General features: G+C 51.0%; 13 protein-coding genes across 13 annotated transcripts; 7 read left to right on the top strand and 6 right to left on the bottom strand.

Moving 5' to 3' along the window:
• Positions 1-1761: 1761 nt before the first annotated feature.
• Positions 1762-3715, top strand: M430DRAFT_114156 (hypothetical protein). The gene is made up of 3 exons (XM_024861545.1): positions 1762-2419; positions 2467-2716; positions 2767-3715. Exons 1-3 carry the CDS (start codon positions 1830-1832, stop codon positions 3601-3603), a joined length of 1677 nt encoding a protein of 558 aa, XP_024725957.1. The 5' UTR covers positions 1762-1829; the 3' UTR covers positions 3604-3715.
• A 604-nt stretch (positions 3716-4319) lies between these two features.
• Positions 4320-5641, bottom strand: M430DRAFT_47437 (hypothetical protein; the record flags this gene model as incomplete). The annotated part of the gene is made up of 2 exons (XM_024867927.1): positions 4320-5427; positions 5511-5641. The coding sequence occupies 2 exons, from the start codon at positions 5639-5641 to the stop codon at positions 4320-4322; spliced, it is 1239 nt and encodes a 412-aa protein (XP_024725958.1).
• A 3125-nt stretch (positions 5642-8766) lies between these two features.
• M430DRAFT_76990 (hypothetical protein) lies at positions 8767-9150 on the top strand (the record flags this gene model as incomplete). The annotated part of the gene is made up of 1 exon (XM_024869567.1): positions 8767-9150. A coding segment is annotated over one exon (384 nt), but the record flags the coding sequence as incomplete, so codon positions are not given.
• A 662-nt stretch (positions 9151-9812) lies between these two features.
• On the bottom strand, positions 9813-12077 carry M430DRAFT_94077 (hypothetical protein; the record flags this gene model as incomplete). The annotated part of the gene is made up of 4 exons (XM_024869815.1): positions 9813-10381; positions 10435-11273; positions 11321-11627; positions 11675-12077. The coding sequence occupies 4 exons, from the start codon at positions 12075-12077 to the stop codon at positions 9813-9815; spliced, it is 2118 nt and encodes a 705-aa protein (XP_024725960.1).
• Positions 12078-12816: 739 nt separating this feature from the next.
• Positions 12817-14710, bottom strand: M430DRAFT_32806 (hypothetical protein). Its single transcript, XM_024866237.1, has one exon. The coding sequence runs from the start codon at positions 14636-14638 to the stop codon at positions 12842-12844; it is 1797 nt and encodes a 598-aa protein (XP_024725961.1). The 5' UTR covers positions 14639-14710; the 3' UTR covers positions 12817-12841.
• Positions 14711-15144: 434 nt separating this feature from the next.
• M430DRAFT_55765 (hypothetical protein) lies at positions 15145-15832 on the top strand (the record flags this gene model as incomplete). Its single annotated transcript, XM_024868558.1, has 2 exons — positions 15145-15403; positions 15564-15832. The coding sequence occupies 2 exons, from the start codon at positions 15145-15147 to the stop codon at positions 15734-15736; spliced, it is 432 nt and encodes a 143-aa protein (XP_024725962.1). The 3' UTR covers positions 15737-15832.
• A 314-nt stretch (positions 15833-16146) lies between these two features.
• M430DRAFT_32808 (hypothetical protein) lies at positions 16147-17318 on the top strand. The gene has a single exon (XM_024866238.1). The coding sequence runs from the start codon at positions 16187-16189 to the stop codon at positions 17090-17092; it is 906 nt and encodes a 301-aa protein (XP_024725963.1). The 5' UTR covers positions 16147-16186; the 3' UTR covers positions 17093-17318.
• A 22-nt stretch (positions 17319-17340) lies between these two features.
• On the bottom strand, positions 17341-18465 carry M430DRAFT_47448 (hypothetical protein; the record flags this gene model as incomplete). Its single annotated transcript, XM_024867928.1, has 3 exons — positions 17341-18028; positions 18078-18331; positions 18394-18465. The coding sequence occupies 3 exons, from the start codon at positions 18463-18465 to the stop codon at positions 17341-17343; spliced, it is 1014 nt and encodes a 337-aa protein (XP_024725964.1).
• A 468-nt stretch (positions 18466-18933) lies between these two features.
• M430DRAFT_55768 (hypothetical protein) lies at positions 18934-21170 on the top strand (the record flags this gene model as incomplete). The annotated part of the gene is made up of 4 exons (XM_024868559.1): positions 18934-19311; positions 19395-19695; positions 19748-20289; positions 20337-21170. The coding sequence occupies exons 1-4, from the start codon at positions 19120-19122 to the stop codon at positions 21168-21170; spliced, it is 1869 nt and encodes a 622-aa protein (XP_024725965.1). The 5' UTR covers positions 18934-19119.
• Positions 21171-21939: 769 nt separating this feature from the next.
• Positions 21940-22891, top strand: M430DRAFT_47450 (hypothetical protein; the record flags this gene model as incomplete). The annotated part of the gene is made up of 5 exons (XM_024867929.1): positions 21940-21953; positions 22147-22194; positions 22316-22562; positions 22722-22799; positions 22859-22891. 5 exons carry the CDS (start codon positions 21940-21942, stop codon positions 22889-22891), a joined length of 420 nt encoding a protein of 139 aa, XP_024725966.1.
• A 759-nt stretch (positions 22892-23650) lies between these two features.
• M430DRAFT_24773 (hypothetical protein) lies at positions 23651-24344 on the bottom strand (the record flags this gene model as incomplete). Its single annotated transcript, XM_024865130.1, has 2 exons — positions 23651-24149; positions 24202-24344. The coding sequence occupies 2 exons, from the start codon at positions 24342-24344 to the stop codon at positions 23651-23653; spliced, it is 642 nt and encodes a 213-aa protein (XP_024725967.1).
• Positions 24345-24425: 81 nt separating this feature from the next.
• M430DRAFT_167136 (hypothetical protein) lies at positions 24426-25579 on the top strand. The gene has a single exon (XM_024863512.1). The coding sequence runs from the start codon at positions 24655-24657 to the stop codon at positions 25273-25275; it is 621 nt and encodes a 206-aa protein (XP_024725968.1). The 5' UTR covers positions 24426-24654; the 3' UTR covers positions 25276-25579.
• A 1401-nt stretch (positions 25580-26980) lies between these two features.
• On the bottom strand, positions 26981-27387 carry M430DRAFT_47452 (hypothetical protein; the record flags this gene model as incomplete). Its single annotated transcript, XM_024867930.1, has 2 exons — positions 26981-27023; positions 27245-27387. The coding sequence occupies 2 exons, from the start codon at positions 27385-27387 to the stop codon at positions 26981-26983; spliced, it is 186 nt and encodes a 61-aa protein (XP_024725969.1).
• Positions 27388-27712: the final 325 nt, after the last annotated feature.

The following is a 27712-nucleotide window of genomic DNA, read 5'->3' on the forward strand; positions in this document are numbered from 1 at the left end:
CGCGTAACGCGACTGGAGGGATGTTTGGGGAGGTCGGCGGCTCGCTTACTAATACAGGCTTAGAGTATTCTGGACCATCAGGATTCATCGTCTTCCCCCTCCTGCTCTCTCCACGTCCTTCATGCTGCCACCCATCTATTCATGTTCATGCGAATGAATCGAGATCCCTGTGGTGCTGCACCATCATGCGCGGAAGACGCAGATAATTACCGCTCGGAGAATAGAAGTGTCCGAGGGCTTCAGGGAATACGGCGTCAATGCTACGCGTCTGATTAGAACGACATTACTGTAAGATCTGTCTTGCGTTGTCATACGTAAGGCCTGCTATTCTCATTCCCTCGAAGTGTATGTATATATGTACATACATATACCTCTCTGTGTGGTTGCTTTCGTTTGTCCTTTCAAATCGTCATCTACGCATCCATTCATTGATACTTCCCAGCAAGCGCTATAAACGTCTACTTGCTCCAAAATTTCTTCCTCTCACATCTTAATTGTTAGCCGGGATATTGTCGGCTTAGCCCTCGTCCAGTGGCCAAAAAAGAATGTCATATGCTTCACATTTCGAGCGCGCTCTCCGGCTGCTCGTGCTCAGGACTTGCGCCGAGATGAAGCCAAACAATTCCTGCTTTAACGCAATTATTGACGGTACAGGACTTCAGGGTCTCGCCACTTCCCCACGGTCGCTTCTGGGATGCGGCGGTCGACTTACCTCCACAGAGGATTACATGTACAGGGGTATTTGATGGCAGTTGAGGGAGGACATTTTGCGATACCCGATAATGAATTCCATACTTCATCACATAAAGCAGCTAACCTGGCTCTCAAGCTTACAGAACACTGGAAGCCAGAGTCTGGGGTTTTGCTAGATGTTCACAGTGAATAGTCATCACCTCTTCGCATCGTGTCAGCTAAACTCGAATGCTGGGCCTGGATTCCTTCTACATACGTCATCTTTTGCAGGCGATGCTGTTCAGCAATGATGCCCGCCGGAGGATCTGATGTTGATGCTGTGCTGGAAGATGCGGCTTTATTGGCAAAGCTCATTGTTGAGGGGAGTATTTCTGAGAAGACGATGGGAAAGTCTATTGATCAGATGTGGGAACATGCTGTGCCGCACATCAAAAGAAGTGACACAGAAGCTATTAGCTTTCCAGAGATTTGAGGGGCCGGAAGAGTTATATTTTAAAAATTATTTGCAGTCTATGGTCTGGTATGCTCGCAACCCCCGCCCTGGGCTCCTTATTCTTGTTGGATGAATACATTGCGACTTCAATTTGATACACGAATATAAAGATTTCCACTTCTCGGCTCACAGCGACTTGTAACGAGGTATCCATACCTTAGGAGTCGTACCAAATATACCTTACCTGTACTTTGGTAGCTCCCGAGAAGACAAGGCCCAGCAAATGAGCCCATTACAAAGAAAGAGACGCCCAGACGCTCCATGGTTCATTCGAAGATTACGAGGCTGTCTTCGTAAGGAAGTGTTTGTCACCTATTTTTAGGTGTGATTAGTCGACTCGACACACAGACCTTGGAGCCCATGGGTAGATCTTAATAGCGCCCCTGTTTATCGGCCAGCGTTCTTCCTGCGATAAAGCTTGAAAGGACGGTTATCTCTCCTACCCTCCTCCCCCGTATTTTGATCTTTCCATACAGCAATTGTTGTTTTGTCGCCTGGCATTGCAGAGAATGAGCGAGGGCATAGTGTGCTCTTGGCTACGGCGATCTTCGGCAAGGAGAGACAAGAGGCTACCAGCCTTCATCGTCAACCTCAGTCGGCGCCAACACTCAGTCAACGTCCCAAGCAACAACTACTTCGTGCCATGGCATTTCAACCAAACTGGAACTATGGCGAACAGTGGCCTAATGGCTACAACTCTCCGCCGGCGCAAGGCTGGGTAGCGGCCCCCTCCTCGCAGTACCAACCTGGCTTGGTACAGAATTACCCCAACCCTGTTGTTCAAACTCAAAGGCCCCCAAAAAATGAATGTGCGCTCAGCAAGCTCAAATTGTCCTCCGTGACAAATCTTCTTGCGGGCGACGTGCCCGAGTGTATCCCAGGAGCTCAGATATTCAACAATGGAGTCCCAGCCTTGCAACAGCAAGGAGCACAATACCTCTGCCACGGCGCCGCCTTATATGATCTGATATCGTCAAAATTGGATTCAGTGGTCACTCTCATTGATGGCGGAGGATTTAGTGGAGAAGATGCGGAATTGGCGGTATTCCAACCACCTCAGCAGACATGGCAGCAGCAGGGCACAGGATATTCCGCCCAGGAACCCTCGAAAGGAAAGTTAAAAGAGTGTTCGAATAACCCCATATCATCAGCACTCACTGGTACGAACCACTTTTCCAAAGTCTACCTGTATGCGAATTCGAGGCTGCCACCAGATCTCCCTCCAATGAAGCTGTATGTCCAGCCCCCTTGTACCCTCAACCATTTCTGAGATATACTAGATATCCACCAACATTTCCACTGCTCTGCTTAGCGGCTCAATACTCCGAACGCGTATATACGAAGCCTGCGGGTAAAGAGAGGGAAACCCACGTGGATTCTGATTGGATGACGGGAACGAAGGCTATGGTCATAAAGTCTGTACCGATGGACGACATGAATACGATTGTGTTCGCTATCAGAGGAACCCAATCCTTTATGGACTGGGCAGTGAACCTTCGCACTTCACCCGCTTCTCCCAAAGGATTTCTTGTGAGCCCCCTTTTCTGGCACGTGACTCAACTCTACTGACCGTTCTTTAGGATGACCCAGGAAATCTGTGCCATGCGGGCTTCCTGGCCGTTGCACGCAAAATGATTAAGCCAGTAGCAGCTCGACTGCGCAATCTACTTCAAGAAGATCACGTCCGATCCAAATATTCCCTTCTCATCACGGGTCACTCAGCAGGCGGTGCCGTTGCTGCACTCCTATACATGCACATGCTCTCGACCAGCCACGAAGCAGTATCAGAACTTAACACCCTGACTAGCTGCTTAAAGCGTGTTCATTGCATTACCTTTGGTGCACCGCCAATATCCCTCCTTCCATTATCCAAACCAAGCGATCCAGCACTCCGCAAATCAGTGTTCCTCTCATTCGTCAACGAAGGCGACCCGGTTCCGAGAGCTGAGAAGGCTTATGTACGATCGCTACTAGAACTCTACTCTACTCCGGCCCCGGGATCTTCTTGTCTAGAAACAGCCACCCCTCACAAGCTCCAGCCTCTCATTCCTGGTTTGGGTGGCCGGTCTAGCAGCTTTCCCATCGTGAACAAAAGCCGGCCCACGCCCAAGAAATCCCAAACCGTTCCAATTCCCGGCGTCGTCGCACCAATCTGGGAAGTTCCTGAAGCGACATTAAGTATTGCGGGCAGGGTGGTGCTTTTAAGAAGCGCAGAAACAGGTGTGAGTCAACAACTGAATCAACGGAAGAAACAGATCCACGAGATGATGATGGATGAGGGCGTCGTCGCACAGATGGCTACGGATGAGTTACTCAGGGGTGTTGTGTGGGGCGATCCCGTGTGCCACATGATGAAGCTTTATGCGCGGAGGATCGAGGTGTTGGCTACGAAGGCGGTGATGGGACGAGAATGCTGATGGGCATTTCTGAGAGGACGAATATGACATTTTGGTGGGCTGGCGCATATTGGTGGCATATACCCATTCCCTTTTATCTAGTTATACCTTAGTCAATTATAGATCTTTCGGTACTCAATATGAATAACAATATATCGATTGAGTTGCAAGTATAATGAATAGATGTCATAAATAGAGCCTTACGAAGTTAGAGAAAAGAAGAAAGAAAGAATTAGGAAAAAAGGATAAGAAATAAAGAGTAGAAAGTTTGTATATCTCTAGTATAGATTACAGATTATTTAAGTAGCTGCTTTTTTAAGTAGATAGCCTAAGGCGCCTCAGGGAAAGATTAGTTGGGATGCATGAATAGTAGGAAAGTTGGGTTCATTAAGAAGGGGGGGGGGGGGTTAGCGAGCCCCCCTTTTTCTATGTGTAGTGGTCGGTCATACCTAGAGTTCGCGAGGGTAGGGAGGGACAGGGAAAATGGAAGAGGTTGGATTTGGTTCTGTGTTTATATTCTTTTTCTCATTAATGATTAATCATTATATCATTATGTAAAGCGCCGTATCTAAATTAATAGCTCATAAGCACTTCTCCTAAGATCTTGATGTCCAGCATCCGTTATATCTCATGGTCCCAATCGTGGTTCTCCAGCAGAATACACCGACGCTCCCTGAATGGTACACATTCCCTAAAAATGTCAAACAGAAACCGATAACACCCCCCCAGGACGCTTTTCAACCTGGTTCATATATCGTCGGTGAGTACGCTTTCTTTATCTGCAACGCTCTTATCATACTAGGCGTCTGGTGGGCATCAAAGTCAAACCTCTCATAGGAGGCCTTGATCTCCCCCAGGTAGAAACGCGGGCATGGATGAACCTTGTTCAGCATCTCGTGCGTCTGATGCTCCCACTCCGGCTCGAAAGGGCTCTGCGCCTTGCCAAAATCCCGCCACGTCGTGATCACCAGCGCCATCTTATCCTCCTCGGGTAGGAGCTTGGTGTCGATCTGGAACTCGGTGGGGCAGTCTTTGCACGCCTTTACCCCGCAGCAGACGCCACACTCGCAGCAATGGGGATGGGTGGCCCTGCAGAGAAGTAGCCGGTCGAGCCTGCCGGGGTATTTGGTATATCCGGTGGATGTCAGATGTGGACACAGACCAAGATTATAATGATCTGGCAGTTGGACATCAGGCCCGTTGGCCCAAGCAAACAGGAGCCAATGCTGGGTCCGTACCATGAAGCGCCCATTGCGGACTCGACATTGTACGGACTGTTGGAAAGTAAAGCCATCGCGGTAGCTGGTCCAGGTCTTGTTCAACGGCTTCAGGAGATTGCTGTAGTCTCTGCCATGCCGGTAATGCTTCATGAGATTCTGAACTCGGGAGTGATTGAAATCGCCGTGAAGGTGGGAGGAATGAACTTGGTAACGTTCCAACTGCGTACAAGGGCGCCTCTGCTCAAATGGGATGGATTTGCTACATCTGGTGCAGTTTCTGTCTGAGCCGGTCTTTTCAGGGTGGTGTAATTTCTTGCAGTAGTAGCAATAGATAAATTCGAGCGAATCTCGGCTGAGCTGCTCCAGGAACTTTTCGCGTTCTACTTGTGCTGGTGACGGGCGCACGCATTGGTCTTGGGTCTGGTACCATTCGGTGTACGGTTCTACAGTTGCTTGGTTGATGCTGGTCAAGTACTTCGAGCCCAGCTTCAAGAACGTGGTGCGGTTGCAAAGCGTCAAAGCAGCGGCGGAAGAAGTAGGTAGAAAATCAGCTATGCTCTGCAACAGCTCCGTGGGAAGACTGCTCAAGCTATCACTTTTCGGAGATGGAGAATCTGAATATTCCCTGCTCGCCAAAGTCAGCGATTTGGCTACATATGTGGCATTTGCGGCAGAACCAAGGAGACATTTCTCCCAGAAGTCACTGACCAAGATGCATGAGGTGATGTCTTTCTGCGAATCCCAGCCAAGAATGTAGGTAAGATAGTCTTCATCCAAGGTGCGGTAGAGGCAGCAGTGTCTTTGGGATCCAGAGCCAAAGACAAAGGGATGGGACCCATATTGACATATTGTTGCCATTCAATGGCAGTATAAAGTCAAGGCTTCACCATAGAAGTCGAGCCGTGATGTAGTGAGAGAAGATGGAGGGTTTGAGACACGATCCATACGAGACCATGTCCATCTTATAATCTCACCAAACATCAATCAGGTAATTGGTAGACGTAGGAAGTCGTCGGGGTCCAAGGGTACTATTAGCTCTGCCGATATACCTATGACGGAGTCAGGTGACTAATTGTGAGGGACGTCTGGTAGCGAAAGACTTGGAACGTCAAGGGTTCGTAGCTGACGACGGAAATAGTATCACTTCCTCTGCATCCGGATGGAGGAGATCTCAAAGGAGCTGGTCCCCGAGAACTGCCGGACTTCCAAACCATGGATCTATCGTGCCAGGGGAGATTTCCAGTGTGATGATAGAATCGTTGAAGGTTGTAAAGGGTCATCGGCTCTGATATATCCCAAGGTACGTCACCTGACCTGAGGAGATGCACGAGTCATTCACATTCTGCGCAGGATCTACTTAGCCAGTTTCTCATCAACGTTTTATCTCCGTGTGCTGGCATCCAGAAAATGAGTCCCCTACTCGACTCAACGAGAAAGCCGTCAGCACTTTGACGTTCTTTGACCTGGTCTAGATCACGTGACTGATTTGGAGCATCCGTCATCTCCGACAAAAAAGAGGGAAAAGCACTATCCGAGGTTCCCGATATGAGACTTCAAGAGACGGCAAGTAACTCGGGACTATGCCTCTGACAGTACCTCCAAGGTACAATGAGAGAACCTAATATCGCCTTTGGCCTGGGGCCATCACGTGACGCATCTGACCACCATGTCATCGCCGGTGTAAGATGACACAATCCAGAGGTCCAGGTAGGGGGCTTCAAGAGTACGAGAAGAGAACTGGAGTATGCATCAGATGATTGCCTCAAGGTTCTGCTTGTAAGGCGGCTGAATACTTGCGGAACTATGCGAGGATCTACCTGCCTCTTCCTTTGAACCCTGAACCAGTAAGACAACGTTCTCCTTGGTCTAGCTCAGGTCGAAAAGAATGAGTATTTTGTATTTTCACTTACTCCGCACCATAGTTTTAGAAGCGCCTAGATCCGGTCTGAATTGAACGAATTTTCCGAGTATTGAGGCGTTGGAAGACCGGCAGGCAGAAGCAGGCCCGAGGTGAAGTTGTACCTAGGTAGTGAAGAGAAGGGAGAAGGTGCAGTGATTCATAAAAGTAGGTATATATCCGTAGGTGGTAGATTCTGGCCATGCACCTCAAATATTAATGAGATCTATTATCCTGCAGCATCAATCCGTTCCTCTTCTGTAAGGTGAAACCAATGTTCATGACAGACTTCGTGTACAGAAATGATCACTAGGGGTTGAACAGGACCTCAATTTAAGCTGAATTGTGCCGCTCCTTATTCTGCTGGGGATATGCCTTATGATGTGGAGGGCGCTTTCAAAAGATCACGTTCTATTTGTGCTTCACGGCATCAGCCCTCACTTCAACAACCCTAGTTTCACGTATAGGCTCGCCATTCTCATCATGACCAGTAATGAGTGGCGTTGAAGGTGGAATATCAGGAATCTCAAAGGAGTCGTTGCAGCCGGGTTGACCTATTCGAGCAATGCGATCAAAGTCGAAGAGCCGAAGATGATCTATAGTTGGGCCGATGAGAAGATTCCGCGGAGCAATATCTTGATGCACGATTCACAGTCCAAGATTCAGGTAGTCAACAACAGCGCAGAGCTGCTGTTGCCATAATGATCGAAAAACTCGACCTTTGTTCTCATCCAGGGTTCCCCCTGGAACGTATACTGTCGTAAATCCAAGGATTCGAGACTCGACATTGTCAACAACGATGCGATCGAAAGGTACAAGGTGCGGATGCTCGGGGAAATTAAGCTGTATCTCATTCTATATCCAGATCCTCCGCTGAGAGATTATGTTGTCTTTGAAGACACGCTTCCTCCGGATACCAGAACCATCTGCATAGCTCACCAAGCAAACTTGAGGTCCAAGGCGGTCCAGCTCGGTAAGCTTGGACAACAATAGTAGAACAGTCATGGAGGGACTTCGCAGGAGAGAAATGGAAGAAACCGAGATCAGCAGCCCTGCATCATCGACTTTGATGGAAGCGACATTTGGAGTGAGGTGGAAATCTCAATCTCAATCTCAATCTCTTCCTCGGGAGGACAGGGCTTCGTCGAGCTGTTGATGGTCTACCATCGACGTTGGCACCAGTCAATACATTACCTGTGTGAAAAGCTCTCCCTGATAGCTTCACTCTCAAGCCAGAATCTATCTCCTGGGGCGATCATCACCATGTATCTCAGGTGAAAGCGAGTGATGGATGAAAGAAAGTAAGATGTGTGATGGACAACAGAAAGTAGGTAAGTCGCTTGATCTTTGTGGCGCCAAGGATTTACGCGCCAGCCAGCCACGACGTTCATTCCGATTCCGTGGAAAAGCTTACCTGTAAGTCTAACATAAGAGCTTTACAGATTTCTCCCCTTTACATTTCCAAAGGGCCAATCATTAAGGATATGTAAAGAAAGTGTAGAGCGGAGTCATCAAACACGAAAACCCAAGCGGACCGCCTCCGTCGATCCGCTCGTGTCAGATTTGCCAACGAGCTGCCACGCAATAATAACTAACGTCTTCTCTCTCTCTCTCTCGCTCTCACTCCTTCACACCGCCACGAGTCCCGCACACACCAGATCCAATACCATTCCACGACCCGCTCGTATCGCGGCAAGCTACGCCCAGTACTTACGAAGCACTTGCGGAGGACTTGGACCTCGCGTCTCCTCTGCGTTGTGGGACAGAGGGCACCAGAATAGAATTCTTGACATCAGCTTAGGTAGATCTCACGTGTGTGGAGACACGAGACTATTGATACGAGGGCCTGCTTGGTGAGGGTGAGTATAAGAGCGGTGGTGAATGAATGAATGAATGAATGGTGTTCTCTGGAGTCAGAAGCTACATCTATCTCTTTTATAAAAAGAACTTTTAGTTTTTATACGGCTCTTCTTTCTCTCGCTCTCTATCAAACTACTTGTTCCTCCATCTTCTCTCTCTCTCTCAAAACCTTCAACAACAGCAACAACAACAACAACAACATTAAAAATGCGTCTCTCCACCCCCCTCTCCCTCCTCCTCGCCCCCCTCTCCGTCTCCGCCATCATCACCGGCCTCACCGCGCCCCCCACCATCACACCCAACAGCAACATCACCCTCACGCTCACCACCAGCGACTACATCCAAGCCGTGACCGACGTATCCTGCGCCTTCGGCATCGCGCCAGGCGCCGGCTACCCAGACTCCCTCGGGACACTGATCTACTCGGCGTACCTGGGCCCCGCGCTCTCCAACACGCTGCAGCCGATCCCCTTCACGGTGCAAGTGCCGGCGGGGACGCAGACCGGACCGGCGCTCGTCGCGGTGGCGGTTACGAGTCTGTATGGGGTGGATAATGAGCCTGTGGTGAACCTTTTTAATACTACGGTTACGGTTGTGTAGAGAGGAAGCTAGCTGGGAATGTGGGAAAGAAAGAGGGGAAAATTAATTTTGCTCGTGCTGGAGTTAATTGAGGAAAGATCGATATTCCAATCAGTCCGGTCTTTAGTGTTTTATATCTTGGCATCTCGAGTTACTGTAGGATGGGTTCAGGTGAGGGACGGAGAGGGTTTCGGTTCGAGAAAGGGGGAGGAGGACCGGGGGTGAAAATATGATGCGCGATGGATGCTTAATCCTTAAACAATAAAATCACAATCCTGTCTTGATCTATCTATACTGATCCTGTTGCGTATTTGCATTGGTTTTATTTTGGTTTGTTGTTGTTTTTATTTAACTGGGTCACGAGATGTATCAGACTCCTATCACCCAAGGTACCTCCACCCATCCCATCCCAAGGTATTCAACCCGAATCATCCAAAAAGATTCCCCCCCTCTTTTTCTCATGGCCCACCACGTATTACCAAGCAGGAATATTATCATCGCATTGCAAACTCAGAACCATCACACTTGGATCTCGAATTTCTCTCTATACATGTACAAATAGGAATAAGAGTAGGAAAAAGAGGAAAAGGAAAAAGAACAAACCATGGTATCATAAACGAATCTCCCGCGGCACCCGTTGCCCCTCTCTCACCTCAACAGCACCAACCAACCCCTCAAGACGAACAGCCTCCTCCCCCACAACTGCTTCCACAACCGCCTCCACCTCCACTCCCGCAAGATCCACACGCACCCCCACCTGCACATCCCCCAGGCCCGCCAGACGCCCCGGCCGCGACACCCACACCACAGGTGCCCGCCACACAACTGCCCGTCATCCCCTCGCCCACGGGCATCACGCACGGATCGCCCGCGTAGTACACGCCGCCAATGACGCCCACCGCCATATACGGCCCGTACATCAGGTACGGGTATCCCCAGCCGCCGTAGTACTCGGACGGCGTTCTGCGGGGCGGGAGCGGGCGGCCCTTGGCCTCGGCCCGCCGGCAGGCCTTGTCGTAGGCCTCTTCGAGTTTCAGCTTGCGCTGCTGTCGCAGGCGCGCGGCAACCGCGTGCTGAATTGAGCTGTCGAGGGGCTTGACGGCGCTGTGGGAGCTGATGTGTGCGGACTTGTCGGGAGGGCAGAGCTGGGCCGCCCCGGAATCGTAGAAGCTGTCGAGGACTTTTTCGTGCTTGGACGTTCCCCAGAGCCTCATTGACGAGGAGATGTGTCTGGATCGGATTGCTGCATTGTGTTAGGAGCCTTCTTGGTGGGGGGGACGAAAAGGGGGAAATTACCTTCGCAATACCAACAGGTGCATTCTGAGTAGACTTCTTGGAAGAGCTTCTCGTATGTTTTGGACGTCCATTCGAAGGCGGCTGACAGCGCATCTTCATCCATTTTATCATCGTGATCGATGAACTTCCCGCTCCTCCGCATCGAATAATCGTAATATGATTTAGGTGAGAGCTGATGTGTGTGCCATGCCAGATCAAGATCCAAGGTCGGCACCGCGTTCTGTTTCGGATTAGATGCGATGATCTCGATGAAACGAGCATACTTGATGAGGAGCCGACGCATGGTATCTGTCGCAGCTGGGCTATGCAGCCAATCAATATTATGCATCTTTTCCACAAAGATACTCTGTCGGATGACAGCACCACCAAGCTCGAGTGCAAAAGGAGAAGCATTCTCCCAGTATCTCGACATCATCTTCCGGATACTTAAACGTTCCCCCTTCAAAAAATTGCTCATAGATCTGCTGTTGCATCTCCTGATGACATGTCGATCCTTGACTGCCGTCTCGATCATATTCTTAACGTCATCCATCGTGGGCTTCTTGGATGAGTTGGGTTTGGTGAGTTCCAGAATTCGACTTCGAAGCTCTATGCGAACGACTCGATTTGGGAACGTGTTGGGATAGCTGGGCCATTCTTTTTCGCTTGGCGCCTCTGGAGCTCCGCTGGCAGGAGAGAGTATTGTACCTCCCAGTGGCCAGTCTTGCATGATGAGTTTCTCGGTGTCTTTCCTGAACTTGGCAAGGCGGAGGAACTTATGGTTGATTTCTCCACCGCATCTGTGGCAGATATACGAGAAATCTCTATCTCCGTATCCTGTACCGAGCAGTTTGGTAATCCTGTCACATGTTAGAAATGACTTGTTCCCTTCAGTTAGGATACCCACTCCTCGTAACTAGGATTTCTATTCTTCCCGCATGTTGTCCATGGGATATTCAACTGCTGCGAGCATCGGGGGCAGTGCATAGTCTTAATGATAGGGTCGTCGGCATTGCTCCAGTTAAGACCTGTCATGCCTGCAAAGATATTCATTCCATCCGCTGGGACAGTATAGTTGAAGTTTGTGTCGATGGCCTCATTGACCGCAGCCCAGGGCAGACCTGTGGCCCAGAGATCCTTCAGTCCGAAACGAATGCAATCCTCGAGGTAGTTTCTTGGATTAAGCATAAACGAATGCCATACCATAAGGACATCTAATCGTCTCAGCAACCGGTCCTAGCTCGCCAGGATCAAAACTTACCGACAGGAGGCAGCATCGACGTCGTCCATTTCTGAACTCTTCCCCTGCTCGTAAACTGCATGAACTTCATCTCCGTGCCCAGCATCTCCTTGCACTCCAGCCTCCTGGCCTCCTCAAGCGTGCATAGAAACTTCAACCACCAAACCTCAAACCGCTCCACAGCTCGCGCAATATAGAGCGCCCATCTCTTCTCCCTCGTCCGCGCAAGCGCTTCGTCTCGTACCCTCCCCTCCAGCACCTCGCATCTTGCATCCCAGAGCCCAAACAGCCCGTCTGTGTACCCAACGTCTTCTTTCAGGGCATGGAAGGTATTGAGGAGTTTGAGGTGCGCCAGGCAGTGGTCGGAAGTGGGGAATGATGGGGGGACGCTGGGCAGATTGAGGTTCGCAAATGCAGCATTCATCTCGGCGGCAGTGAGTTCTGCAGTGTTGTCGGTAGGATCGGTTACAGCATAAGAAGGCGGTGATTCTGTGGCCGAGGAAGGTCCGACAGGTGGTGGGATATTGGCTGCCATGTTGGAGGATGTAGGAGGGCAAGTCTGGTGGTCTGTTGGGATGAAGGGAGGACTCTGGAGAAGGATGTCTCCAGCTGTAGTTTGAAAGATCGGGTCTCAGGGTTGAGGGACGAGGATCATCTTGTACAAGATGTGTACGCTCTGTGAGATACCTCGACATATACCTTAAGCACCTGCTGTAGCTATGGCGGGGCTGATGCAGTCGATCGGTGATAGATAAAGATGGAACGGGCTGTGTCCGCCCCGGGCGGGACGGGAAAGCTTGATTATTGGCCGGTCGGGCGACACGTGAAGCGGAGGCCGCCCCGTGCAGAGCGGGATGGACGCTAGAAGGCGGAGAGAACACCGGGAGAAGGAGCGATGGAGCAGGCTAGTCCCGCTGAGGGCTAGTCTCAAGGGATGAAGGGACCTAAGGGTGGCTTGGCACTCCTCGGTAAGGCCGGCCAGGCGATAAGGTAAGAGATGGGCGCAATACCAACAATACCGCATCTCATCATGTTATATTGGCCGTTGGATGTCGATCCATCCCTCCTACTCTCCATGGCACGAGGAGATGTTGCTCGCTACAATTGGACGAACGGTTCTTCATATACGAGGCATTTGTTGCTGCCTCCAGCCGCGTCATATTTCATGGTTATCATATACAGTAGTACTCATCGGCTTCCCGAGATGGCTGAGCCGTCGGGACTCCCGTTCAAAGCCCTCTTGCTCTTCTTCTTCCGCAGTGTCTTCCGCTCTGATCCTGGAATATCCAGGTGATCATGTGTTTGCTCCAACTTGGCAGGGCTTGCACCACGTTCACTCTTCGGAGGCCCAGCATTTGGCTCACCCGCCACCGCTGTCCTGCCATTTGCAGCGTGCTTCAACTTCCCTTCAATCTTCTCAGGGACAAGGATGTGTTGGATGACGGCCAAGATCCCGTACGCGAGAGCAATACCAACAGTGACGAGATCCACAACATGCACAACCCACCAGATATGCTGCAGTCCCAACTCGCAGTTCGCAAACTCGAATTTCCAATCCCATGTCTGCTCATCAAACCACAGCGACAACAACCCTGCGTTTCCAGAAAAATCTCCCATCATACTCCTCACCGTGATTTCTCGCATGCCCGGCACGCCCGGTTGATCGAGCAATCCAGTAGATACTGCTTCCTCCCACCGCCGAGCTTCCCACGATGGTGATTCTCCGGATGTCTGGTTGATATAATGATACGTATCGCATCCCTCGTGATCATGCCCCGTCAGGATTAATCCTCTTCTACCAAAGCCATGTCCAGCAACATGTTCATTGCCACTCATACCAAAGATGCCCTCCAGGAACCCTTTCGAGGCATCTGGAGAAAGGTGGTTCTGTTCTTTGACCCCATTCTCGAATATCCCATTGAAGAAATCGAAGAACGGTGCGTCAACGCAGACTCCAGCTCGCTTATGCATAGGGATATGCGTCAAAGCGAGGGTGAAATGTGCCGGCCGAGTTACATCCTTCGAAGTTGTAATAATGTCATTGAGGAACTGGTAGGTTTCCGCTTGGAGATCTTGAGACGAGGCGGGCGTATCGAGGTTCATATCGTTGACAATTACAATCCTTAATTCGGGCACCGGCTTCTCGCCCCCTTCCTCTGCGCCCTTTGTAGAATTGATTGGGAGTTGGAAGCGCAACTCATAATTCGGCTTTCCAAACACCCTCACAAATCTCGCCATCCGTTCTGGGGACAAATCGCCCGCATAGCCAATATCGTGGTTTCCGGCTACATTTATGATCCTCCTCTTCCAAGCATCCGCATCATCCCCAAGCATTATAGTACTTTGAAAATCCTCGGCGGGCTGTGAAGTCAGTTCCTCGGGCACACGTTGGCCGTGGCGGAAGACACGGTTCCAGTACCTCCATCCGCGACTTTCGAACTCGGCATCATCAATCCATTGGCTGCCCACCAAGTCGCCCAAGACTGTAACGTGCGTAGGATCCGTCCACCAGTGCAGTGTGCGGTAGATGTGCCCCAGGTAATAGTCATTACCAATGTGGTCGAGTCGTTTGCGGTACGCTTGAAAGGACTTCGGAATATCGTCAAGATAAAAGTCAATTAGATCATGCAGACTGTGTCGTAATCGCTGTAGAAGAGTATGCTTCGTGCCATTGAGGAGTAGGGCATCATTCCAGAATTTCGCAAGATGCGGTAATGAGGTAGCTTCGGGGTCGGGAATCGAGGTGTCGCCTTCAAGTTGAGGATCTCCAAGAGCGAGAAGTCGAAACGGTGCTATGCTTTTAGGACCGCGGGGTAAAGGGGCATGCTGTCGAAGCGTGCTTAGGTAGGATGAGCGGGCATCCTGCTCAGGGGAAGGGAACGCGCAGAGGTGGAAGACGGGATATAGGTAAAGATAGCATGATAGAATTAGAGAAAGCGGCACAAGGATGAAGAGGGAACGACGAAGCACAGAGACTAAAAACATGAGAAAAGCTGCATCAGAGCAAAAACAATGTTGTTGAAAAGAGTGTCGAAAGTTTGTTGCGGAGAAGAGAGGGGGTCCACAGTACAAAACAAGGTAAATTCAGGGGTCGCGCTCCGAACGGGGTTCCACGTGAGTTTGTTTCTATTTCAAAACAAGCTTTACCCTTGCCGCTAATACCAGTACGGTAAGGCCGCGGAAGGCAGGGAGGTATACTTCCGCACCGGCTACGACGAGATATATCGTACGTTGTGTTGTGTACGGAGTAGATATGTAGTATACATATCCCCATCATGTCGACAAGTGTCGAGCACTTGGGATTCCACCACCAATTGTCTTCGCACAGGCATCATGAAGCTCTCTACTTTTTCGCTCTTGGCTTTCTCCACCACTGTTCTCAGCGCGAGGTTTCCCCGAGTCACAACAAGTACCTCTTGATGTCAATCCCGAGCAAAGGTATGCGATTGAGCTAAGACCCCGGAAGACCAATGGGTGACCGAGGCTGAGAAATGGGAGCTGAGGAGCGTGCACAGAACTTGTTCATTAGATATTCTGGGGTTTTGCTGAAAACTGCATCGAATGGCTCGTTCTTCATGGACATCACGGATTTCCGTGACCTAGGCACCATCCGAGCGAAATCTGCTGAAAATGTCAAATTTAAAAAGCGCTACTTGCTAGAGGAAGTAGTCCCCTTGCTCAAGGACCTTGAGAAGTCTAACATCAAGACGCATCTTGAGTATTTCATTTCGTTCCACAACCAGAGTCGGAGTACGTTACACATTCCTCGAAATGGCTGCTGGGTCTTGTTAATGATACGGGCAAGGAAACCGATGCTTATAGACACGGAGTCACTGTACGGCCGTTCTCTCATGCGCGGGCCCAGGACAGCATCATTGTGATTATCTCAGGGAAAGTAACTCGACTGTAGTTGCTGGCGCGCATCGGGACAGTGTCAATCTTGGCGACCCTTTAAACGGGAGAGCATCAGGAGCCGACGACAATGGCAGCGGAATCATAACTATCTTGGAAGTATTACCGGTCCTTCTAGGCTCAAGGGGTGATCTCGAGGGCAAGGCGGAGAATACTATCGAGTTTCACTGATACTCCGCAGAGGAGGGTGGATTGCTTTTCAGTCAATATATTTTTCTCGAGTATGAGAAGACTGAGAGAGACGTTAAGGCTATGTTACAACAAGACATGACTGGTTTTGTCTATGGAACCATCGCAGTTGGGAAGAAACCAGAATTCGGATCAAAATGGATTATGCTATTACAACTCGAGTTCCCTACATATGTGCATCTGAAAAGTAGTGTTCTCTAGAGAGCAGTCGATATTATATCAACACACAAGCGCCCATCCAAATATGCTAAGAGTTGCAAATCATTACGACTTGAATCCAACTTCGAATGGTGTCTGCTCTTCCGATCTCGGAGCCAACTGCATCTAAACTGAATAATCCTCATGATGTTTATCATATCTATTTGCTGCACAGGAAATATAACAGAAACCACCAGCAGCTACCAATAATAACTAATATATATCCCGCCCAACATGACAAGCTCCCCTCCCAGCTCCTCCGCCTTCCCCACACCCCACACCATCCTCCCCGCCCCTCCTCACACTCACACCAACACCCTGATTCTCCTCCACGGTACATCCGCCAACGGTCCCTCCCTCAGCGCATCCCTCCAAAATCCCAATCCGCCCTCTCCCACCCCCTTCCTCCCCTCCCACCCAACCACCAAACTCCTCTTTCCTACCGGCCGTCCCCATCCCACAACCGTATTCCAAGGGCGCGAGACCAACGCTTGGTTCGACATCCACTCGTTCCAGGACCGGACGCTCGGGGATGACAGCCTCGTCTTCCGCACGGGGATGCGCGACAGCGTGCGCTATCTCGCGCGGCTGATTAAATCAGAGATTGAGGGCTTGGACGGCGCGGGGAGGCTGGTGTTGGGCGGGTTTAGTCAGGGGTGTGCGCTGGGAGTGGTGGTGTTGTTGAGTGGGGAGTTGGAGAGGTGTGGGGTTACGGAGAAGGGGTTTGGGGGGTTCGTGGGGTTGAGTGGATGGTTGCCTTTGTGGGCTCATGTGGCACCGCTTTTGGAGACGCAGGAGGGGGGAGGAGTGGCAGAGGGGCGGGTGAAGGTGAGGCGGTTTTTGAGGAGGTATTTAGGCTTGGATGAGGATGAGGATGGGAATGGAGAGGGGGTGGAGCTGGGGGTTGGAGAGAGGGATGAGCTGGGGACAAAGTGGCTTGATGTACCGGTCTTCTTGGGTCATGGGTTGGAAGATGAGAAGGTTAAGTATGAATGGGGACAGCAGATGGCGGACGTGCTTCTGGCATTGGAAATGAATGTGCAGCGCAAGGCGTACGCGGGTCTGGCTCACTGGTGGTGCGCAGAGGAGATGGGTGATATTGACGAGTTTCTGAAGGGAGTGTTTGGCAAGGAGAGGTAAGAAAGGACGTAGGGTAAAGGCTTTGCTGTTGCAAGGTGGTTGGGGACTGAGCTTGGAGATGGCCTGAAATATAGGCCTGCTAGGACATGGACTCCACTCGGATATATATAAAGCGTTCACTTGGAATAATGTCTGGAAAACCACCTAGTTGACCCCAGAAGACGCACCACGTCTTGCAGAGCAGTAATACCATATGCTCAGCTGACTAGAAAGCCAAACGCCTGTTGTACAGTGTAATGCAGATACCATTATAGTTCCTCCTCCACATCCATCTCATCGCCATTCGCATGCCCATTGGCGTCCAGCTTCTCCTTTGGCACACACGCCTCCTTGTCGATCATCTGCCTCGATACTGAGACAATGTTGTCCTCAATAAGCTGCTGTCCAACATCTTCTAAGTGCTTCTTTGGATCCACCTTTCCAACGTATCGAGTCTTCAGTTGTTCCTTTGTTAACTCTGTCTCTTCTTTCACCCGTTTCTCATAACCATCTGCGAGATGGACCAGCTGCTTTAACCGATCCACGTTTCGGCTGCCCTCTACGCGGAAATCCTCCATCTGTAGCCCCTCTGTCCAGACCTGCTTATGTAGGTTCATCAACATGTTCTCCTCCAGAGCAGTCTTGCGGTAGTTGATGCCGATGCTGTAGTAATGTCTGTTTAAGCCGTGGATGAGGGCTTGGATCGACGGCTTGTTGAGGTGTCCCAAGTTGGATGTGCTTTGACGGGGCTCTTGGCCGAGCATGAGAGATTGTGGGTTAATGAGTCGGAAAGCATCGATGACGACCTTGCCCTTGACTGATTGGATGGGGTCAATCACCACCGCAACAGCTCTAGGGTTCAATTGTTCGAAGGATTGTTGGGTATTGACATCGACAGACGACAGCCAGCAGCCAAAACCAGGATGAGAGTGGTACCAGCCTACAACGGTCTCGGGTCTAGATATTGTTAGTTTGTTACGGGGAAGATGCAATATTGACGCCTTACCGGCCTGTTTGTCGCAGCATATCCATCATGTTTGTTTGGAATACTGGATCTACCGCTTCTACACTGACACCAGTACCACTTTGTGGCATAGCAAACACATCCACCACTCTTACTGTGAAATCATCGACGAATTCTCCAAGCATCAAACCCATGACTTCCATGGGTACTCCAGCTCTTCCATGTCGCAGCATCTTCAGGAGCGCAAGCGAGGAGATGTAGACGGTCTCGGAGTTATCGATGAGGTTTGTATTGTCCTGCAAGTATAGGGTATCAGCATCGCCTTCTCTTGAGCTCAGCGCAACGGCGAACAGCTTACAGATCCGGGGGCGGCGCTGCTGAGGCCACCCATTCCCCCTGCCGACGCCAACATGCGATTTAATCTATCCATCTTGGGCGAATTATGAGATGAGCGACCTGGGGAGGTCGTAAGGAACGGGAAATGAAGAGAGAATTCGAGTTGGTTGCCACAAGGTGGTTTTCGATGTTTATGGAGCTTCAAGGCAGCTCGTCGACGCGAATGCAAATCATGCTGAGTCAGCAGAGGTAATATCACGTGATCATCTACAGCCTCGTGGCAGCGCCTCGTCCGCCGCCTTGCGGTTTGCGCCATGCTTCACCCGGCAAACCCAACGTCCCACGAGGCATTCCGTTCAAAAAAGGAGGAGGTTGGATTTCTGGCGCCAATCACAATATTGCCCTCTTTTTCATAACCTTTTCCGCTATTCAAAGCGCAGACGGGCGGGTTTGCTCAGTCCAGCCAGCCAAATCGGGACTAGCGCGTACTAGGTCGGCCTGCCGCCCAGGGGTTACTTATACTATTGTCCCGACAAGAGGACTTTCTAGCTATTGTGGTGAATTCACATTCAAGTGATATGCCATTCTCCTCCTCACTCATTCCCTCCATCCTCTTTCTACAACATCATCTTCCCACTCACTCCTGAAATGCGACTTTAAATACCACGTTCCCCCTTCTCTTACACCACTTCGTTCATCCTCGAAAACATTAATCCTTCCTACTGCCCGCGAATCCCAGCCGCTCGACATGGCTTCCTTTGCCCCTCTTGATCCGTTCGTGTTCAACAATGCCAGCAAGAAGAACCGGGTGGCCTATTTCTACGACTCGGATGTTGGCAACTACGCCTATGTCCCTGGCCATCCTATGAAGCCTCATCGCATACGCCTGGCGCATAGCTTGATCATGAACTATGGCGTGTATCAGAAAATGGAGATTTATGTAAGTCGGCGCATCCTTCATCAGAGGAAAGCTTCACGCTTATCTCCTCTTCATATCCATGGAGACCTGCTGACAGCCTGCAGCGTGCAAAGCCTGCGACCCGCCACGAGATGACCCAGTTCCATACCGACGAGTACATTGACTTTCTCCAGAAGGTCACCCCAGACAACATGGACTCCTTCGCAAAGGAGCAGGGCAAGTACAATGTTGGAGATGACTGTCCAGTCTTTGATGGACTTTTCGAGTTCTGCGGCATCAGCGCGGGCGGTAGCATGGAGGGCGCTGCTCGTTTGAACCGTGGCAAATGCGACATGGCCATCAACTGGGCTGGAGGTCTTCACCACGCCAAGAAGAGCGAGGCGAGTGGTTTCTGCTACGTCAACGGTAAGTCTGACCTAGCCGCGCGGTTTCCGGATAGCTGTTGATTGTTCTTTAGATATTGTCCTCGGCATAATTGAGCTCCTGCGATTCAAGAAGCGCGTCCTCTACGTTGACATCGACGTTCATCATGGTGATGGTGTTGAAGAAGCCTTCTATACCACCGACCGAGTCATGACCTGCTCGTTCCACAAGTACGGAGAGTATTTCCCAGGTACTGGTGAGCTTCGCGATATCGGTGTAGGCCGAGGCAAGAATTACGCCGTCAACTTCCCACTCCGCGATGGTATTGACGATGTCACCTACAAGTCTGTCTTTGAGCCAGTCATCCAGGCTGTCATGGACTATTACCAACCGGAAGCTGTTGTTCTCCAGTGCGGCGGAGACAGTCTTTCAGGTGATAGATTGGGCTGCTTCAACCTGAGTATGAAGGGCCACGCAAACTGCGTCAGGTTCGTTAAGAGTTTCGGCAAGCCTACACTTGTAGTTGGTGGCGGCGGTTATACCATGAGAAACGTTGCGCGTACTTGGGCCTTTGAGACTGGTGTCCTTGTTGGCCAGGAGATGCCAACAGTTCTTCCTTACAACGAATACTACGAGGTAAGGTTTTGCCACATCTTCTGATAGCAAAGGCTAATATCAAGCAGTACTACGGACCTGACTACGAGTTGGATGTTCGCGCATCAAACATGGAGAATGCTAACTCAAGGGATTACCTCGAGAAGATCAAGATGCAGGTTATCGAGAACTTGAAGAAGACCGCTCATGCACCGTCCGTCCAAATGACCGATGTCCCTCGAACCACCATGCTGGGAGGAACCGATGAGGATGAGGCTGAGCTTGATGATCTCGATGAGGACGAGAACATGGACGTTCGTATGACACAGCGAAGACGTGACAAGCGCGTCGCCAGAGATGATGAATTCGAAGATAGCGACGATGAAGAAGAGCGTCCAAATGGCATGCGACCACAAAACGGACCTAACAAGCGTAGGAACATTATGGACTATCACAGTTCAACTGCTGTTGCCTCGGACATTGAGATGGACAGCGCAGTTGCAACCCCTGAGGTACGGAATGAGGTCGATGTTGCTGTCACTGCAATGGCTGCCGAGGCAAATGCCGACGTGAACGCCGCGGTCATGGAGGAGAAGAGTCAAACCCTCACCAGTACGGAAACGGCTGAGAATGGAGCATCAGACGCGGTATCAATTGAGCAGTCAGCTAAGCCTGCCGTGGATAATGATGGCGATGTCGATATGGCGGAGTCCACTGCCGAGCCGACAGCTCAAGTTTCAACACCAGTTCCTGAGGCTCGATCGTCACCAGCTGCTACCGCACCAGCATCTGCGCCTGCGAACACAGAGGCTGAACCCGTGGCTGAACAACCAACTGAACCTGCCAAAGAAGAAGTCAAACCACAGGAAGCAGAGACCACCGGTGAAGCATCGACCGAGACGACCCAACAACCACAAACATGATCATATTGGCCATCCGAGTTGTGACTTCTACATTCCAGTCACGTAGAGGTCTGACTCGCCCGACTTTGCAACACCAACCATTCAATATGCCTCGATTATCATGGCATTTGTTACTTCTACATTTCGCTCAGGTAGAAGTTTGATTCGTCCGACTTTCAGGAACACCAACTACTCAGTTTGATTTTGATTTCATGACCTGTACTATGTGGGCATCAAAAGGGAGGGGCGGACCACTGAGCAAGGCGTCTACGGCGTATTCAGGCGCCAGGCGGCATTCCCATGATAGCAGCGCATCTTAGCTGTTCCTTGTATCCCACATTTGTATTTACGATAGAATAAAGCCGTAAAACCCAATTACCGTTCCTGCATTGTGATTATCTTTCTTTGGTGCCTCCAAACCTTTCGACAATCCTTCGAGCTTCCATTGGCAACAAGTCTCACTCACGTGACCGTCTGGATGAACCCGGAATCCATGACTCCAAAATCAACCATCACCATCTCGTCCTCTACTTCAACAAAACCAATTGCGTTTTTACACTCCCTCTCATCATTCTAATCCCATCTTCTGCTCTCCTTCACTTTGCAGAACGAGAAAAGAAGGAAACAGAAAACAGAAAACAGAGTTCGTTATCCAAAAAAATACTTAGTGCGCTCGCTTAAACCTGATTAGGGTTTTCCTCCCTTCGAGCACCAAAATTTCCACCTCCCGCGACGACAACATCGAAATCTTCAACCCTCATCCATTTGACTCCCGCACAACACCGTCGAAATGGCAAAGATCTCGTAAGTGTTCTCCTTCCCCTCGGCCACGACTACGATAGAGAGCGAGCGTGCTGGATTGGGCGTTGGTTGGGAAGGGATGGTGGGGCCAGTAGAAGGGAGGCGGTGGTGACGGCAGTGGACGAGAGAAATCGACGATTGAGGGAATCGGAGTGGACAAAAGAAAGGGATGAATTGGAAGCTGACGGGAAAATAGTCGTGGTGCCCCTGGTGGCAAGCTTAAGATGACCCTCGGTCTCCCAGTGTACGTCCCCTTCTCCTGCGACATATTCCCCTCCGCTCTTGTGTCGAGCAACGATTTCGTCAAGCAGATACACACCAGGTTATATTTGGAGAGCTGGAACGACGAGCTAACGATCCTTAAGGGGTGCGGTCATGAACTGCTGCGATAACTCCGGCGCCCGAAACCTGTACATCATCTCCGTCAAGGGTATCGGTGCCCGCCTGAACAGATTGCCTGCTGGTGGTGTCGGCGACATGGTTATGGCGACTGTCAAGAAGGGAAAGCCCGAGCTGAGAAAGAAGGTCATGCCCGCTGTTATCGTCAGACAGGCCAAGCCATGGAAGCGAACTGATGGTGTTTTCTTGTACTTCGAGGACAACGCCGGTGTGGTGAGTGGAATTCCTTGTCATTGAATGGGCGAGGCCTTGGACGGAGCATGAGGGACTGCCAGAGCAAAGTTGGGGAGTAGCAGCTGGATTGAATGGAGACGCGGGCAATACGCCTGAGACATGAGATTCTCGAGATGATGCTAACGAACTATTCCGCAGATCGTCAACCCCAAGGGTGAGATGAAGGGATCAGCCATCACAGGACCCGTCGGAAAGGAAGCTGCTGAACTCTGGCCAGTGAGTTATCCCCCCTCCACTACCCCCGGAAACTCCCTCTAACCGTTGCTCTCCCATAGCGTATTGCATCCAACTCCGGTGTCGTTATGTAAGCGCGTCGTCACGGAAAGGGCTGTTTTCTGAAATTTCGGGGTTCTTGGCATGGAAAGAGAATATGGGTTTGCCTTTGCATTCAATGAACGGTGCGGTGCGGTTCCACACTGAGTACCTAGCGCATATGAATAGACGCTTTCCATCCATTGCTTCTCCCGTGATCTGTGCTTTTTGCATAACCACGCTTATGGGGATGGCATGTAGGGGGGTTAAGGAAGGGAAATAGAGGATGAATGTTTGTGTACCTACCTTACCTATGTTTGGGACGTGCATTTTTTGTCCATCCTCCTAAGAAGATCTCGTGATGCCCACCTACCTTACCTATACCACCAGTTTCAGTCAATCACTCAATAATGCTACTCCGCTATCCAATTCTCTCTATCTTCATCTTTATCTCCATTTCCATCTGCGTAATCTGCTTTGCTACTAAACACGTCTGGCAGGGGTAAATAGAGTGCACTGTATACCTATGTAAGGTACGTAGTGGATGATCTTGAAGCAGACGATAAATAAACTTATATACCTAGGTACGTATGCGTCTAAATCCGATTAATATACCTTGGAATCAAACAAATACGCCCCCTCCCCTCTTAAAAAAAACCCTCCCCCCTACCAAGTCTATCTCATAACTCATGTATGTTTCCTCATCTTTCACTTCACACCCGCTCCTCGCAAACCTCAATCCCCCGCCATATCGCTGCCCCATCTATCCATCCATCCTTCGTAAAAAAAAAAAAAAAAGAAAGAAAGAAAAAAAGCTATCTCTCCCCCCTAACCCCCCTCCTCCTCACTCTCGGCCCCGCTCTAAACTGTCGACTCGCTACCTCCCGATCACGCGCATACCCACTCCTCCTTACGCGCAGCCTCGCCATACCGGCCTCCAGCATCATGCGCGCTTGCTCGTCGTCCGAGTCGGAGTCGGTGGCTAGCGCGAGACAGGGGTCTTGAGCAGCATCGTGGGGTTGGGTATCAGGGGAGGCGGGTTTGGAGGGGAGGGAGGGTAAGGGGCGCTGTTTGTAGAGATCGTGGAGTTGGGGGGAGGGCGCGGTTGGGTTGGTGGTGGTGGTAGAGGTAGTGGTAGAGGTAGTGGTAGAGGTGGATGGGGAGGGGGAATGGAGGTAAGGGAGAGGTTCGTGGGAGGAGACGGAGGAGGTCATTGGTGGGAAGGTGGGAGTGGAAGTGGTGGCGGTGGGAGGTGGGCCCGTGGATGAAGGGTGGAGATCCCAGCGGAGGAGGAAGCTGTGGATCTGGGAGAGTCTGGATGGTGTGTTAGGCGGTGCTTGGGGGAAGGTAAGAGGAGGCATCTTACGAGATGGGGATATGGTGCTCGTGAAGGAGGGCCACGATCTCAGCTTCGGTTTTCTTGTCGTTGAGGAGTAGCTTGAAGATCCACTGGCGATGTAATTGGAGGACCTCCTCGACTGTTAGCTCAAGGGCTGGAACCTCCGTCATGATGGATGTTGGATTTGAGAAATGGTATCGAGTGAGAACGGCGGGAGTGACGAGAGCGGGAAGTGGACGAGGGTATGGGTGGCAGTTGTTTGCTCGGGACCCGGGACCTTGCGAGGACGGACCCGAGGGAAGGGGACGAGAATGTATATTAATACAGAAAGAAGGCAAGTCGTGACCCGACAAGCAGTCTCACCCAACGTCGTGGCACACGGGACCCGGGTGAGTGTTGGATCAGAGCTCGTGCATACACTTGCCGCAGGCTCGGGGTATCAGGAGGAGAGGAGAGAGACGGGAATAGAACCATGAATCAATGCTGACCGGGAGCTGGGCCCTCTGGAAGGGAGCCCGGCACGACCAGAACTTTAGGAAGACAGAAGCGGGAACGACTCCGTTCTACCTGCTGATACGTGTGGGTTGCATGGGTTGGCTCGTCGACCCAAAGTGCAAAGTGGGAAGCCCCAAGACCCTGATGCAATTCATTGCAACTCACGGTGACTCGAGAAGGTCCACCCAGACGAGGGATGATATGGGCAGCGGGTCTTTCTTTCCACACCCACGGTGCTGGGACTCGCAGCACCGGCTGAGTGGTTTGGCAGCCCACTTGGGCCGCGGCAGATGGCGCACAGAGAGAGAGGGGGGAGAAGAGAGGGATTCAACAAGGGTCGAGACTCGAGGAGGCACAAGGGGCCCATTCCCGCGTCTGCCGCTGTACGCACTGTGGACGATGTATGGCTTGCTGAGGATGGCTTCGATCTACAGCCAACACGAACACGCGATCCAGCCAGGTTGCCCGGAAGTCTCATCCGCTGAAGCCGCTGGGCCTCCCCTTGTCAAGCTGCCAGTAGGACAATGCCAGGCTTTTCAAGCGAAAGTCAAGTCACTACTTGCTTGCCTCGTAAGGTGTGACAACCTGTCAAAAGTCGTCGACTGATGTGTACTTGTCGACTGATAACCATGGGCCATGCGTCCTATAGGCTCTCTCGTCCAGGCCCAGACTCGCAAGGGCTGCCACAACAGGGGGATTCTGAATCGTTCAATCGCCGATGGAGAGGCCCACGCCTCAGGCAGCCCAGCGTCAAAAGGACTGAACAGCATGTCGCCGTGATTGATTGGAACACCAATCATGGGTTGAGCAGCAATGAAGAGAAAGCCTTGCGCTTGTGATCCAGCCTGACCCTGACTCTTGAGCGGTTGAGCCACGAGTTGTGTTTCTTGTTAGTTGTCTTGTTGGTCAACAACTCAGTCTACCTTCTTGTCATACTTGACGTCTGAAGCTGGCAACGATCGTCTTTGGTTCTGTACTGTTGTCATTATTAGAGCGAAGAATCTTTTGAATGAATGTAATAATGTTTCGTACCTTTAGATGATCATGCTTCTCGTTGTCTCGTCTGCATGCCAGGGAAGCCTTTCAAGAGCCTGTCCCTACCGACCTACATACGACCCGCCGATGGCATCCTGCAACACCATGGGTCCATTCTCCCTTCTCCAAGGGCCCGGTGTCCCTGCGTGTGCCCTGCGACTTCAAGTCCATGAGTAAGATTGAGTTGCCAGTCAGGTTTCAGCACGACAAGGCATTCGCAATTCCCCTTCCCCCTTTCACCAGCAAAGCATGTATGAAATCAACTTCAATAGATTAGAGCTCCTCCTTGAACAATGCGTGAGGGACCTCGATTCGCCTCCAACTGGTCGGGAATCGTTTCCGCTGCATCGCATCACATTCTCCGTGCTCTTCCTGCTCTTCCTCTGTACAAGATGCCCGCCACGGCCCGGGACCCGTCCGGAGCCGTTCTCTCGGCATGCCGAAGCCCCCGATACGACGCTGGCCGTTCTCACCGCCTCATCGGCGTCACATTCCTGATCCGAGAATCCTGGCCGGATCGTCGAAGACTCAAGACTCAGGAGCCATCTGCAACGGCTCTTCGGTTTTGGATATCCAACAATTCCAACAACACTACCGATGTACGCTCGAAGCCTTTGCCCTTTGAAGTGACAAGCTGCCGGCTGATCCCGAGGACCCGACTCAAGTGGGAGATGTGCTTCGGACATCAACCGTGCTGGGAATAGCTGAAGAAGGATGTAGTTATCCCATCTGCATGGCTGAACATCCCTTCTAAACCTCTTGTAGACTGCGGTCCCTCCTATCCGTTACTTCGTTGCTATTTCAGTCTTCTTTCCATGTTGCTTGGGGTTGTCTACACCCCGCTATCGATCGGTGCTCGTTCAACAACCACTTATGTCCTTCCCACTGTCTCACTTCTACATGTCAACTTTCAAGCAACCCCCACGCCAGGCATTTGCAATTCTCGGGGCTTCATATATCATTACTTCTTATTTGTGTTCATTCCCTGTCCAAGTCAAAAGACTAAGAAAAGAAGCCAGAACCCCCCTCCCACCACCACATGCTGCACCGTTCCCACCAAAAAAAGCAAGAACCACAATCACCCGCAGGCCCAGCGTTTCAGAAACAACGAAGGCTCATCTCCCGCGAGACATGCTCTGTCTGTTTGAGTGCGGGGACAGCCGTTGCCCAGTGTCCCCGGAGGCATCCCGAGGAAGAGACCCCCCCCCTCTCTCCCCCCTTTTTTTCCTCCACCAAAAAAGCCCATACACGCGCCTCCTTTCCATAGCTGAGGCGATTAACATCCCTCGCAGCAAACACTAGTCTCACAAGCTGGGTCTCTATCATATAGTCAGTCTCACGGTCATTCCTCTTCTCTCCTCCATCGATATCTTCTCTCCTTTTCCCAAACCAATACTACTATCTTCTCTTCCCTCCCCTCTTACCCTTTCCTAACCCCCTTCTTCTTCTCCTCCTCCTTCTTCTCCTCCCATCCCACCCAATCCAACCCAACCCAACCCAAAACAAAACAAAAGCACACAAAAAGAGACAGCGAACCTACCCATCCAAACACTCACAATACGGCATATCGCAATACGGCGGATCGCACCCCGCCTGCCTCGCTCGCAGCAAGAACGTATAATCCGGGACCGCCGCCGCGCGCCAGAGGCCGAGCGCCAGGAGAAAGAGGACGCTGGTCTTCATATCCGTTTTCTGTTTTTCTTGAGAGAATTACTGGTGAAATGCAGGTAGATGTGAGTGAGTGAGTGTTGCGTAATGATGAGGGGAGAGAGAGGGGGGTCAGATATATATGAATGTAGAGGGGAGTAAGTATGAGGATCTGGATTCTGCTTGCTTGCTTGCTTGCTTTGCTTAATCGATTGATTGAAGAAGAAAAAAGGGTAAGGCAAAGAAAGAAAGAAACCCCCTTTATACATACACCCATCTATCCATCCATCCATCTATTGTCCTCCTCAAACAAAATTAATACCCACTCTTCACAGATCAGTTGACGTTTTCGTGCCCTACT

Source organism: Amorphotheca resinae (assembly GCF_003019875.1).
Source record: "Amorphotheca resinae ATCC 22711 unplaced genomic scaffold M430scaffold_1, whole genome shotgun sequence".
NCBI classification, from domain to species: domain Eukaryota; kingdom Fungi; phylum Ascomycota; class Leotiomycetes; order Helotiales; family Amorphothecaceae; genus Amorphotheca; species Amorphotheca resinae.

Bases quoted from the DNA above. Each gene is read 5' to 3' on its own strand.
- M430DRAFT_114156 (XM_024861545.1), top strand. From the start codon at position 1,830: ATGGCATTTCAACCAAACTGGAACTATGGCGAACAGTGGCCTAATGGC. The intron at 2,420-2,466 runs GTATGTCCAGCC...GAGATATACTAG, and splicing joins GATCTCCCTCCAATGAAGCT to ATATCCACCAACATTTCCAC. The intron at 2,717-2,766 runs GTGAGCCCCCTT...ACCGTTCTTTAG, and splicing joins CTTCTCCCAAAGGATTTCTT to GATGACCCAGGAAATCTGTG.
- M430DRAFT_32806 (XM_024866237.1), bottom strand. From the start codon at position 14,638: ATGTTTTTAGTCTCTGTGCTTCGTCGTTCCCTCTTCATCCTTGTGCCG.
- M430DRAFT_32808 (XM_024866238.1), top strand. From the start codon at position 16,187: ATGACAAGCTCCCCTCCCAGCTCCTCCGCCTTCCCCACACCCCACACC.
- M430DRAFT_167136 (XM_024863512.1), top strand. From the start codon at position 24,655: ATGCTGACCGGGAGCTGGGCCCTCTGGAAGGGAGCCCGGCACGACCAG.